Source organism: Drosophila kikkawai, chromosome 3R (assembly GCF_030179895.1).
Source record: "Drosophila kikkawai strain 14028-0561.14 chromosome 3R, DkikHiC1v2, whole genome shotgun sequence".
NCBI lineage: Eukaryota > Metazoa > Arthropoda > Insecta > Diptera > Drosophilidae > Drosophila > Drosophila kikkawai.
The window spans coordinates 13,450,856-13,463,345 of record NC_091731.1 but is presented as its reverse complement, the minus strand read 5'-3'; the positions used below and the strand labels follow the sequence as shown (position 1 = coordinate 13,463,345).

Sequence of the window (12,490 nt, the reverse complement as noted above, 5' to 3'; positions counted from 1 at the left end):
CTGTATCCTGTGTCACCAGTGCCTCCAGTGTCTCTGTATGTGCCGCCATTATCCCTGTCGCACTCGGCGTCCTGCTGACGTGTTAAATCGTCTTTTTGTTTACCCTTACCCTCAATAAAGCCATAATTTATTTTTCATGTTCTATCGCAGTTCGTTAGCATCTCCCTCCTTCGTCCTCCCCATTTCCTTTTGCCTTCTACTCGTTAGCTGTCGCTTCGCTTTTTGCATACGTGGCGTATGCGCTATATTCGGTGTGCAGGGAACATCTCAAAAGAGAACCTGGGCCAAATCGATACTACGGACGACCTTGACTTCCACCGAGGATGCTGCAGTTCGCCAGTTCCGGTGCAACATTTGTTGCCAAGGCCCGGGAAATCCCCGCTGGCAAAGCTTTGCAGTTTGGCAAGCTTTGGAAAATTTAAAACAGCTGGGCTTCCCAGTGCCTCTAAAATTTGGGAATAATAATTTAAATACTTGATATTTAGAATCAAAGAATTCTTTTTGCTTAAAATATAAACCCCTTAAATAATTACCTTTCCAAATGATGTCATGCTTATAGTATGCCAATTTAGTTTTTGGTATGGGATTTAAATTTATTTTTTCCTCTGCGACCTCTGACTAGACCTGCGTGTGCCATCTAAGGACACCAAAGTGCCACCTGGGGCTCTTAATTAGAGCACCATTCACTACTCAGGCCGTATTAGTCGTGACTGTCTAACAGTCTATTTAACGGGGTCATCAGCACAGGGAGTCCCAGCAGATATATATAATTATATATACATGTGCACATAAAAAGTTGGAATAAAAGCTTTGTGAGGTTGTTCGACATGCCAGTTATTCAAATCACATAAATCGATGTAATTTCGTCCTCGAAAGGCTTTCTCGCAGTCAAGGCCCAGTTGCTCTCCGATTCCGTGTGTTCGTTTGCCTTCTGAATAGCCAAATCAATGTTATTGATTCGAAAGACAAACATTTGACAATTCAGGGCTGTTTACTTCATTACCGACGATGACTACACGAAATCAAACGAAATTGGGAAATTAGTCGCCTGGGTCGGGGCATAATTTCAATCAAAATGATATAGAAATATTTTGTTCTTTGTCAAAGCAGCCACTACGAAGTCAAAGGAAATGCATAAATAAAAAGAATAATAAAATAATATACTCCTTGCTAAAGTCATAAGTCAGGAGTTTTCTGGAATACACCGTGTCAGGACCATGCTTAGATTACAAGTAGGTATTTAATAATATAAACAAATTGTGATTTTCAATAAAAGCTATTAATACAATTTAAAACAAGAAAGGAAGCTAACTTCGGCACGCCGAAGTTTGTATACCCTTGCAGATTGGTTTTCATATTTATATCATAAATTATAATGCCGAAAACAGACACTAAACAGAGTTTCATAACATTTTACCTATACTTATTATGTTTACAGTTTGAAAGTTACAGTTATACATTCCCAGCTTTACATTTTCTCTACATCTACGGATCGCTTCTATGGCAGCTATATGATATAGTTGTCCGATTTTCATAATATTGTTACCAAAATTCTGAAATAAGCTCATGTCTTAAAGTAAATGAAAATACGTTGAAAAACAACGAAGTTATAATTTTGTCTATTACTTTCCCTATCGTTCCTATGGCAGCTATAAGATATAGTCGTCCGATTTTCATAAAATTTATACCAAAATTCTGATAAAATACCAGAAGCTCATGTCTCAAATTAGATTTAAAATTTTTTTCTAATATTTTAACATATTTTTTTAGATTTTTAAAATTTTTTTAGAATTTAAAAAAATTTTTTAAATATTTTAACTGCAAAATTTGAATTTGAATTTAACTGTCAAATTTGAATTTAGCGACGATCAGTTTCAGTGTGCCCAGGTGCAGTTGTAAAATAACACCTAAATTTGGATTCAAAAGGTTTGAGTCTCCGCTTACTTCCGCCGGCTCCGAAATGGTTTGAAACTTGGACTTTTTATAACAGTTTATACCAGTTTTCAGTTGCTTGCTGCTGGTTTCTGTTCGCCTGTTACCCCAGTTTGGAAAGCGGCCAAATCGAATGAAAAAATTTGCTCACTTGCATCAGTGATGCTCATCTCCATCAGTGATGCTCACTTCCATCAGTGATGCTCAATTCCTTCAGTGATGCTCACTTCCATCAGTGATGCTCACTTCCATCAGTGATGCTCATCTGCATCAGTGATGCTCATCTGCATCAGTGATGCTCATCTGCATCAGTGATGCTCATCTGCATCAGTGATGCTCATCTGCATCAGTGATGCTCATCTGCATCAGTGATGCTCATCTAGCTATATTGCAATATTGGGAGGCTATAAAATCGGGCTTAATGGCAGTGATGCTCATCTGGCTATATTGCAATATTGGGAGGCTATAAAATCAGACTTTGCATCAGTGATGCTCATGTAGCTATTTTGCAATATTGGGAGGCAATATATCAGGCGTAATAGCAGTGATGCCCATCTAGCTATATTTCTTTATTGGGACAAAATAGATAGATGAGCATCACTGATGCAAAGTCAGATTCAGTGTGCCCAGGTGCATTTAAGCAACATTTTAGCCAAAAAATGTACAATATGGTCACATCTGGTTTGAGTCTTCGCTTACTCCAAGATCAATGGTTCGAAACTTGGACTTTTTATAACAGTTTATACCAGTTTTCAGTTGCTTGCTGCTGGTTTCTGTTCGCCTGTTATCCCAATTTGGGAAACGGGCAATTTGCATGGAAAATTTCAGAAATTTGTATGGACTGCTGCAGGGATGTTGTTGTAAAGGGGTTGTTGTTGCCATCAAGCTGTTGTTGTCGGCAACAAATAGGTATAAATGCATAAAATGAAATATAACAGTTTATACCAATTATTATATTTGCACAAAAGTTTTTATAACAGTTTATACCAGTTTTCAGTTGCTTGCTGCTGGTTTCTGTTCGCCTGTTATCCCAGTGTGGAAAGCGGCCAAATTGAATGAAAAATTTTGCTCACTTGCATCTGTGATGCTCATTAGCATTATTATAAAATTAAAGCATACTTTTGGGGTTTTCTATTAAAAACGTGGCATCTTTTAGGCGGAAGTTCAGATTACAGTTTGATAAGCACTGGTCCAAGTGAGATTCAACTTTTACAGTTTGACAAGCACTTTTCGGATAATATAAAATGGCCATATCTAAAAAATGGTGCAAAAATGTTGAAAAACAGCTAAGTTATAATTTTTTTTCTAAAAATTTATCGAACATTTGTATGGGAGCTATATGATATAGTCGTCCGATCCGGCCCGTTCCGACATATATAGCAGTGAGAGTATATAGAAGACTATATGCAAAGTTTCATTCAGATAGCTTTAAAACTGAGGGACTAGTTTGCGTAGAAACAGACAGACGGACAGACGGACAGATGGACAGACGGACAGACGGACATGGCTAGATCGACTCGGCTGTTGATGCTGATCAAGAATATATATACTTTATAGGGTCGGAAAGGTCTCCTTCACTGCGTTGCAAACTTCTGACTGAAATTATAATACCCTGCAAGGGTATAAAAACAAGCATTCAACATTATTTCTGTGCTTTCTATATTTATGTTATCTTCTTTTCTTATCTGATGAAATTTACAAACTTGAAGGCCAATGTAATCCCTTATTAAATCCATGACTTTCTAAATGAGGCGTCCTAATGTTAATTAAATGCTTACAAAGCTTGGTGGGCAAATTTTGTCATCGCTCATACATATATGTAGGTGAATCTGGCATTATTGTGATGTCATGCGTGAAATATTGAGGTGAGTGCACACACTTGCACCCGCCCGCCAAATTGAGTGCTAATCAAACTAGTTTGGACCCCGAGTCGTCACAGTTCATTGAGCCAAGTGCCACCTGGCCAGAGTTGATCCCCCGCCCGTGTGGGTGGCAGCTCAATGGAGATTGCGGCCCAAATTAGAGGTGTGTTTTTCCACACAGCGAGAAATGACAGAAAATACGTTCACTATCAAGAATATATTATAATTTTAGAGCTTTCTTATATAATTTGTTCATTATCTACCCAAAGTTCAATTAATCTAAACGAGTTCTCAGTACTTGAAGTGTTCTCTTAAGGTTAAGCTCCTGAGACAATATTTATTTTCTTCAAATCCACATTTAAGAATTTTAAATTAAAATAGCGAACAACTGGCAAGCCTTTGAGTGATGTGAAGCGTAAACTCGATGTGCCATAAGTGGCTGGCAAGTCATATTTGGCCAGATTAATTTAAAATGCAAATCAACTCGGTAAATTACAGTGCGTACTTTGGTTTCCTGGAGATCGGGCATAATTAGGCGCCTTTGAGCTAAAGTAAATCAATTCCGGGTGTAGTTGCCCGCGGTCATGGCTGTCATAGCCCTGGAAACCGACGCCATCGCAATTGCCGGTGTAAAGTAAAAGTATTTGCCGTGCTGACAATTATTGTGGCAGCTTAAAAACAGAAATTAAATATCAAACAAATTCTTGTTAATCGCCCTGGGCCATTGACGGCTCTTAAGTCAGCTTACAGAGAGGGAGGGAGGAGGGGAATAATAATTAAATCCACACAAAAATAGATAAAGGAATGGTAAACAGTTTTCCTTTCATTGACAATATTGAAGTTTTGCCTTAAAGGTTTCTTTGAGTCTTGATATTTTTAGTTGGCAGTGTCATACATGTCAGATTTCCATTGGGAAAGTATTGGTTCATTTCAAAAGTTTGTTTTTAGTGCCATTTAAATATCCAGTTATAATTTTTATATTTTTACCAGAAATTTCAATTGGACAAACATGGCTCCCTCTTCAACAGTATATAAAATTATATTTGGCTCTCATTGCTTTATTAAAACTAACATCAAATGAAGTGCTGGTCGGTTTTAAATCAATTTGTTTCTTCCGCAGATGCAACGTGAGAGCGCCTACTCGAAGGAGGCCGCCCTGATAAACTCGGCCAAGCGCGAGTTGGCCAATGGCCTCGACAAGGATCCAATTTACAAATTGCGCCTCCAGTGCCTCAGTCGCGGCGCCACTGGCATCTTGGGCCTGGCCAGGTGAGTTACCGAAAACCACGACATCCGTTCGTTTCCCCCTCCCTTTCGATAGGTTAACTTGATCAAGGGTTAGGTGAGCTCGTTCTGTTTGCATAATGTTCGAGAGAACTGTAGGGTTAGTGGACTGTTTGCTATTTGTTTCTTATCAGCACACTTGTTGGGAGTGGCTCTGATTGGATAGCAGAGATAATACCCTTTAATCTTGTTTATGAAGATAAAAATTATATCGAATTTAACCAAGTTAGGATACTCGAATTTTGTCCAATTTATCCCCCGTTCGTGTGGCCAAGATGCATACATATTTCCCAAAAAAATACTCCCTGCTCTGATGAGCCTCTCGTGAAGCGCAACATGGCCGGGATGGTGTATTAAAATGATGAAATTGTTGAGTGTCCGACAAGTGACGAGAACGGGAGCAAGAACACATAGTATAGCGAGGTGTAGGGTAGGTGAAGATGGTCGGTGGCAAATAAAACTGAAACTTTGCGGGGTCTGCCTGGTGCTGCCCCTGATCCTGCCGCCGCTGCTGCTGATGATGATGTTAAGTTCAGGCTCGCCTAGGCGCATGTAAATACGAGCCTGCCGAGAGTTCGAGTGCATGTTGAACTAACATTCTCGAAAGCGCTTTCAAGTGTGTGCAGGCCGGGCAGGAAAAAACACAGGGAAACTGCATAGAAAAAAATAGAGAAAAAAAAACTATAACTATGATGCTGGCAGTGAGACTGAAGCGAAGGCTGAGTGCGAGTGGCAAAAATCGCTGACTGAATGCAAACAAACATAATTGGATTTCTCTAGTTGCTGGTGAGTAAAGCCACACTCGAAGAAAATCTATGAATTAAATAGTACAATTGGTGTAGGAAACAAATATTAGCAAATCAAGATTAATAAGTTTTGAGTTCACTTTAAAAGATTTTACGAAGATTAATATTTATTTTAATGGTATATTTGAGGAAAGAAAGTACAATTGTTATACATTTTATCAGGAAATATGTATTCTTTTGGCCCAGTTAAAATAAGATTTAAGTTTTGCATTTATTTTAAATAATATGGCTTAGAACACACAAAAATCAATAATGAAATCTTAAAATTATAAAGAAATATTGAACATTAAGTTCAAGTAATTAAAGGTCGATCTCAGGATCCAGGATTCAGGATTCAGTTTTTCTGACAGTGCAGCTACATATGTGCCCACAATCCACACAGTATGGGGATCGGCCCACTGTTAGTTTTTATTTCAATTTGAGCTCCGAGGAGCCAACCGCACCCACCTGCCTGCCACCTGCCCCTCCATTTTCCGCTATACCGTCCTGGCCGTCCCGCTGTCTGCTAACAAATTTCCGTTTTGAATATATAGACATTTTGTACAAAATCCTCGCATCTGCAACATATGTACGGCGCGGCGTGTGCACTTGTTTGTTTGTTGGTCGGATGGTGGCTGCGCCTATTGGCCTCGTCCTCGTGAGCGCGCATTTTCATTTGTATTTATGCAATTTGTTTGTTTGCCAGCCGGAAAATTCAATGCATCGAATGCATAGCTGAATGAGCTCGCCTCCCACAGCCGCCCACACTTTTCTGAGCATCTATCAATGGCATATTCTTATCCGGCGCTCTTTGTCCCGCGGCAATAATAGGAATATATTTCCATTTCGCCAGCCATATTGAGAATTATTTTTGTGGTCTTCGATTCGCCTCGTTATGGTGGTATGATCTTTTTTCTATTTTCAATTTTCCAGGACATTTCGAGTGATGGACGATGATGGCAGCAAGAGCCTCAATGCGGAGGAGTTCAAGAAGGGAGTCTCTGATATCGGCCTGGAGTTGAGTGACTCTGAAATTCAGCAGATGTTCAGCAGGTTGGTATTTTACCCCATTTCCTATTTATAAATATTTTTAAAGAATTTAATAAATATTTATTGTACTTTACAGCTTCGATACTGATGGAAGCGGCACCATCAATATGACCGAATTTTTGGTACAATTAAGGGTAAGGATGCTAATAAAAACCAAGAGTTAAATGTATTCAAATATTGTCCTTTACAGCCTCCCATGAATAAAACCCGAATTGCTTTAATCGAAAAGGCATTCGCCAAGATGGATGTCAACGGGGATGGCCAAATAACTGCTGTCGACTTGAAGAATGTCTATTCGGTGCGGGACCATCCTAAGTATCAAAGCGGCGAGATGACAGAGAACGAGATTTTCACATCCTTTCTCAAGAACTTTGAGGCTGGTGCTCCCAATCCGGATGGCATCGTGACCAAGGAGGAGTTCATCAACTACTATGCCACAATCAGCGCCTCGATTGACAACGACGCCTACTTCGATCTGGTGATGCGACACGCCTACAAATTATAGATTGTGTTCCTCTTAGAGTTCCAAATTTAACGTCCATTTGCCGTCTTTAAAGCTTGATCAGCGCACGAGAATAATAACTAAAAGCCAATGTTTTAATTAAATTAACTAGTAATGTTGAATGCCTAGTTGTTTTATTTAAAAGAAAGTATTTACTACATTGAAAAATGTTGCTCTTGTCTATACTTAAAAATGTACCCAAAGCCAGTAGTTTCCATATTTCAAATCTATTTAAAATCTAATGCCCATTTTAATTTTTTTCATGATTCCCGACAGCTGTTATTTTCGGCTTTAAACCGCTTTAACTAACCTAATCTTTGGCTTTGCCCAGCGATTTGCGAAATGACAACGCAAATCAGTCGAGCCGTAAACATTCGATGTCCACCTCCTTCTCGCGACCGAGTTGCGTGTAGTTTTGGCCAAATAATGCGCTATAATAATTTATTAAATTAAAGCCGCGTGCTAATTAGCATAAAACTAATTAGATTACTTGTACATTGTGAAGCCGCAAAGCACGGCGTAACACTCGCTGAGCAGCGTGACAGGATTGGGGTTTGGATTTGGTTGTGGGTGTTGGTGTTGGTGTTGGTGTTGGCGCGGCATATGCGGCGTATGCGCAATCGTTAGCCGTGTTTTTGTCGCTTTTAATAAAAGTCAGTTTGGCAAAAAGTCAGACCAGCTAACACAGACAAAACAAATAAGCCTGATTAGCTGGTATTTACATGTGTGGGGCTGTCTATAGCTGCGTTTATGCGATCTATAAAATGCTGTTGAAAATTCAACTCTTATATTGGGAGTTAAGATTATTTTACAGAAAAATACAAAATATACTATATTTATGGCCCAAAAACTACTTTAAATTCTTTATAAAATATTTTAAATATACTTTTTTTATTCTCATTACATCTTTAACATAGAATGTCCTTAGTGTGAAGGCATAAACCTGTTCTTGAAAAAGGCAAGTGAGAAAATGTTGGTTGACAAACTGGATTCCTGTAAAGCGGTTAGATACACTTATCCGAAATTCTGGCCCCCAGGGAGAAAACCTACAGGCCTGGCCAAATGCTTAATTAGAGGGTTATTAGGCCATGGCGTCGGCGGCAATTGGCAAACTCTAATTACATTCATTTCGCATCAGTGATAAGAATACCACATCTGATTATAAGCCGGGTAAACATGACGCAACCTACACCGATATCGATAACAGCTCGGCAAACGTCTTTTCGGCCTGATTACGCAGTCAAGTTTTTGTATGCCATGTAGGCAATGTTAAAAGTTTGCCTAAGTAATTAAATCACTTCGATCTTTGCTAATTACAAGCCAAGGAACATACAGTTAGTGTGTGTGCGCGTGCCTCCTTAGCTGTGCTCCGTCTGCCCGTCTGCGGGTGTATCTGTGAGCAGCTTGTTAGACAAAGCCCGCCAACGCCGACATCCTACATCCTACATCCTACAGCCAACAGCCGACATCCTCATCAGGCCAAAGGGGCCAACAGCGCTGGGCAACAACAACAATGTTGACAAGTTACCTGCCAAATTAATGCAAACATGAAACGTGCGGCAACGGGAATATTAATTAACTAACTACCTGGGACACACACACACACTCGCGCATACATACACGTAACACTGTCAAGTGCACTGAAGAAAATAATAAGGATTAGGATTATATAACAAATATTGTTTCTAGGCTTCCAGGCTTTTATAAATAAATAAAAATATATATTAAAATAATGATAATTAGGTAAATTAAATGATTAAAATGTTCCCAAAAATTACTGATTATTATTTTGTTAACATTTCTTAAAGTGCAATTCAAGGCTCTCAGCTCTGTCTGTGTGCGACTGTGTTTCCCTCGTGTTGGCAGTTGGCACTTGGCATTGTCAGATTTGAAGGCACATTCCCGGTTACGTTGTGCCAGCTCTGCTAACTAACTTGATCCCTGGCCCCATATCCAAAATAATTTCGAGGCTGAGCCAGCAGCCCGGCGCTGCCAAGTGGCGTATGATTAATGAACGTTTCATTAGCGCCACTCGCATTACAAACAGGGCAAAAGGTAGCATTGGAGTATTTGCATTTCCGCAGGTTGCCGAACGTGATCACAATATTATCTCTTCATCAGCAGCCTGTCCGGTGCCTCGGAAGAATGTGGAAAACTGTGGGAAAATGCAAAGAGTTTGCTATCCGCTTTTCCTACCAGCCATCAGTGATGGCACAGGGTCGTCTTAGTCGAGCAAACCGAGGTTCTTATTCAAGGAAGCTATCAATTATTTAATGTAATTTTTTTAAGTTTAAAAATAAATTATAGACTTATTTTATGGATGATATTTATTGAATAATGGATAACATACTTATTCATAAATTTTATAATTCCAACAAATCAGTATAAAAAATTTTAATTAATTAAAATGCACACTGTATCTCTAATTAGGCTTAAAAGTGATACCTTTTCCCTTCACTAAATGCCCAAGAGCTTGAGCTATCCTCTTTTTTTTTGGCATGACTTTCAGCCATCTCTGCTATCCTTGCTATGTTCAACTCGCTTTTTGCCAGGTAAGCCCATGTGTAGTTGTTTTTCTTTGGCTCCATGTCGATGGTTGGCAAGTTACCTGGCAGCAGCGTTAACGAGTTACAATGATTTTCGTGCTAATTAAAATGGTTTTTGCATTTAGCTTACCGCATTAGCATTGCGTTTAGCAGTTGAGCAAGCACCTGCAACATCAATTACGCATACGCAGCGTTGGCCAGAAGTCTCTATGTGTCGCCTAACGAACTCTCATCTCTTTTGTCACATTTTCTCCCACCTTTTAACCCACAAATGTGTATGCATGTGGAGCTATCCATTTCAGATTCTCTGCACTTTACAATGCAGCCTAATTAGATGTTTGAGATGGTTTGACAATCTCGGCTGGCTGGGATAGAACTCGTTAGTGGTTTTCAATTTCTCGACGAAATGAAGCTTTTATCCTTTGAAAATGTATTATTATCCAAACTCTGAAAAAATTAGTACTTAAATAGGAAAATGTCTAACATTAGCTATCTAATAGTAATTAACTGAATTAAATATAAGATTTTCTTTTGAAATTACACATACCCGACTTACCTTCTCGTATACATTCCTATCACTGAACGAGTTATCTCCAAGTGCAGGCCACAAATATGGACCGAGTACTCGTTTAATATCAAAATCCAACTTGACTAAACTGCTGCCACTTATGGCCCAATCTAAGTGAAGTTATACTTTCGAAAAATGGCTTACTCGATGCTCCGGGCACATGCCGTAACACGTGTTGCAAACTTTCTGGCAATTCGGATAAAGTTATTTTTTGGCCAACAATAAGCAAATGCGGGAAATGCTACCAAGTATTTTCATAGCTCCTAATGCAGGCATTTTATTGTTGCCGCACACACATATACACACACACACCCAGAGAGATAGTCGGGGCTCCGAGATGCGAGATCCAAGAACTGGCAACTCGCATGCCGGACACGTGTAAAAGTTCGGTTTTAAACACTTGCAAACAGCAAAATGTTTTCGATTTTTGAAGCGTTTCTCGCTTTTGTTTTATGAATCACAGCAGCCGAGCAGAGAAATCCCCAGAGCAGGAAAAAACTTTTAGTTTCGTATCGCCCACGTTTACTGTCAATAAAACTTTGCTTGAGCCGGCAAAATGAAAAGGGAACGAACGGAAAATCCCTTTTAAAAAATAAATCGTACATGGTGTGGGTGAAACAAACACAAAAGGAGTAGCACGGACTCTGCTGGAGCGACAGAGATAGACGGTGGGCAGAGAGATGTCTTATAAAACATGCAAATGCAATGAAATTACACGTTACGTATACGCCCCGTGCTGCAGTCAGAGAATGTTAAGAAAACAGCTACAGCAAGTAAAGCAAACTCCATACACCAAAGGATTATGCAAAATTATGCAAAAAAAAAGGAAGGAAAGCAGAGAAATGCGAAAAGCAAAATCCACGCACATTAAATTAAAGTGCTTTCAATAAAGTCAAATCGTGACTTTGGCGCTAATGACGAGGACAAAGGACAAGCCGGCAAATCTCTTTTGGCGCTTGACAAATTGACTTGCAAATCTCTTTTCACTTTTTTTTTTCTTTATTATTATTATTATTCTGATTATTATTATAATATCTTTGATTTGGCGCAAGTATTTCATAATTTTCGATGGGCGTAGCCAAAGCGGATGCCGCACTAAAAGCGCACTCAGCTCAAAGACAACCAGCGGAAATAGTTGGAAAAGCGGGCTGGCAAAAGGAGAACAGCATACACTGAACAAAAATCCCCAGTCACTTAATATAACCATCTATTTTAACACTAAATCTTTATCTTTAACTGAAGTTAGAAATGTTTATTTTTTATAAATTTCGAGATTTAAAATAGATTTTAATGTCCTGCTTCGCTCAGTGTGTACGTGCCATGGGCCATACAAAACACGCGACCTAGACGAGTCATAAGCAGCTGAAAATCAGGATCCGAGGCGGATCGGGCTGAGGAGGCCTGAGCCATTTCGGTGGCCGACAATGACCCGGGACCGTGCAACCGTGAAGCCGTGGGACAGGGCCGAGGGGTAAAAACGAAAGCCGCAGCCAGACGACCGCCATTTATAGCGAATGGATTCGGATTTTTCGGATTTGCGCACAAGATAATGTGCAGCCTTAGCCCCTCTACCAACTCCCATATATCCCTTACCCCTTTCCCGATCGCCGAGTTGCATGCGAGAGGGCTAAGCAGCAGCTCGAATGCAACGGAAATAGTTTTGTGTGAGATTTATTGCCACTCTGGAGAGTCATAAAACGGAAATTGTACACAAAATCCTTTCGGATGCTCGTTTAAGTTGCCAGCTGACCCCCAGCCCCCCTCTGCAGTGACTGTGTGTGTGTGTGTGGTGTGTTTGAGCATTTTTATGTGTTGTGTCATTTTTGTTTACTTTTCTCTGCTGTTAGCTTGTCCAAATGTTTATGTAAGTCATCGCTTCGTTTATTCGATGACCCCCAGCCGCCCTTCCCCGGTTTGCTATTTCGGAATTATATTTTTGCCCATTTTGTGGAAAAATGCTT

General features: G+C 39.7%; 1 protein-coding gene across 1 annotated transcript; it reads left to right on the top strand.

Annotated features, from left to right (window-relative positions):
- Positions 1-4,666: 4,666 nt before the first annotated feature.
- On the top strand, positions 4,667-7,537 carry LOC108083922 (calcyphosin-like protein). The gene is made up of 5 exons (XM_070287188.1): positions 4,667-4,821; positions 4,915-5,063; positions 6,797-6,916; positions 6,990-7,047; positions 7,104-7,537. The coding sequence occupies exons 1-5, from the start codon at positions 4,804-4,806 to the stop codon at positions 7,416-7,418; spliced, it is 660 nt and encodes a 219-aa protein (XP_070143289.1). The 5' UTR covers positions 4,667-4,803; the 3' UTR covers positions 7,419-7,537.
- The last annotated feature ends 4,953 nt before the right edge of the window (positions 7,538-12,490 follow it).

What these genes read in the sequence shown, in the direction of transcription:
- LOC108083922 (XM_070287188.1), top strand. An exon ending in GGCATCTTGGGCCTGGCCAG is followed by an intron (nt 5,064 to 6,796) that starts GTGAGTTACCGA and finishes TCAATTTTCCAG; the next exon opens with GACATTTCGAGTGATGGACG. An exon ending in AATTTTTGGTACAATTAAGG is followed by an intron (nt 7,048 to 7,103) that starts GTAAGGATGCTA and finishes TGTCCTTTACAG; the next exon opens with CCTCCCATGAATAAAACCCG.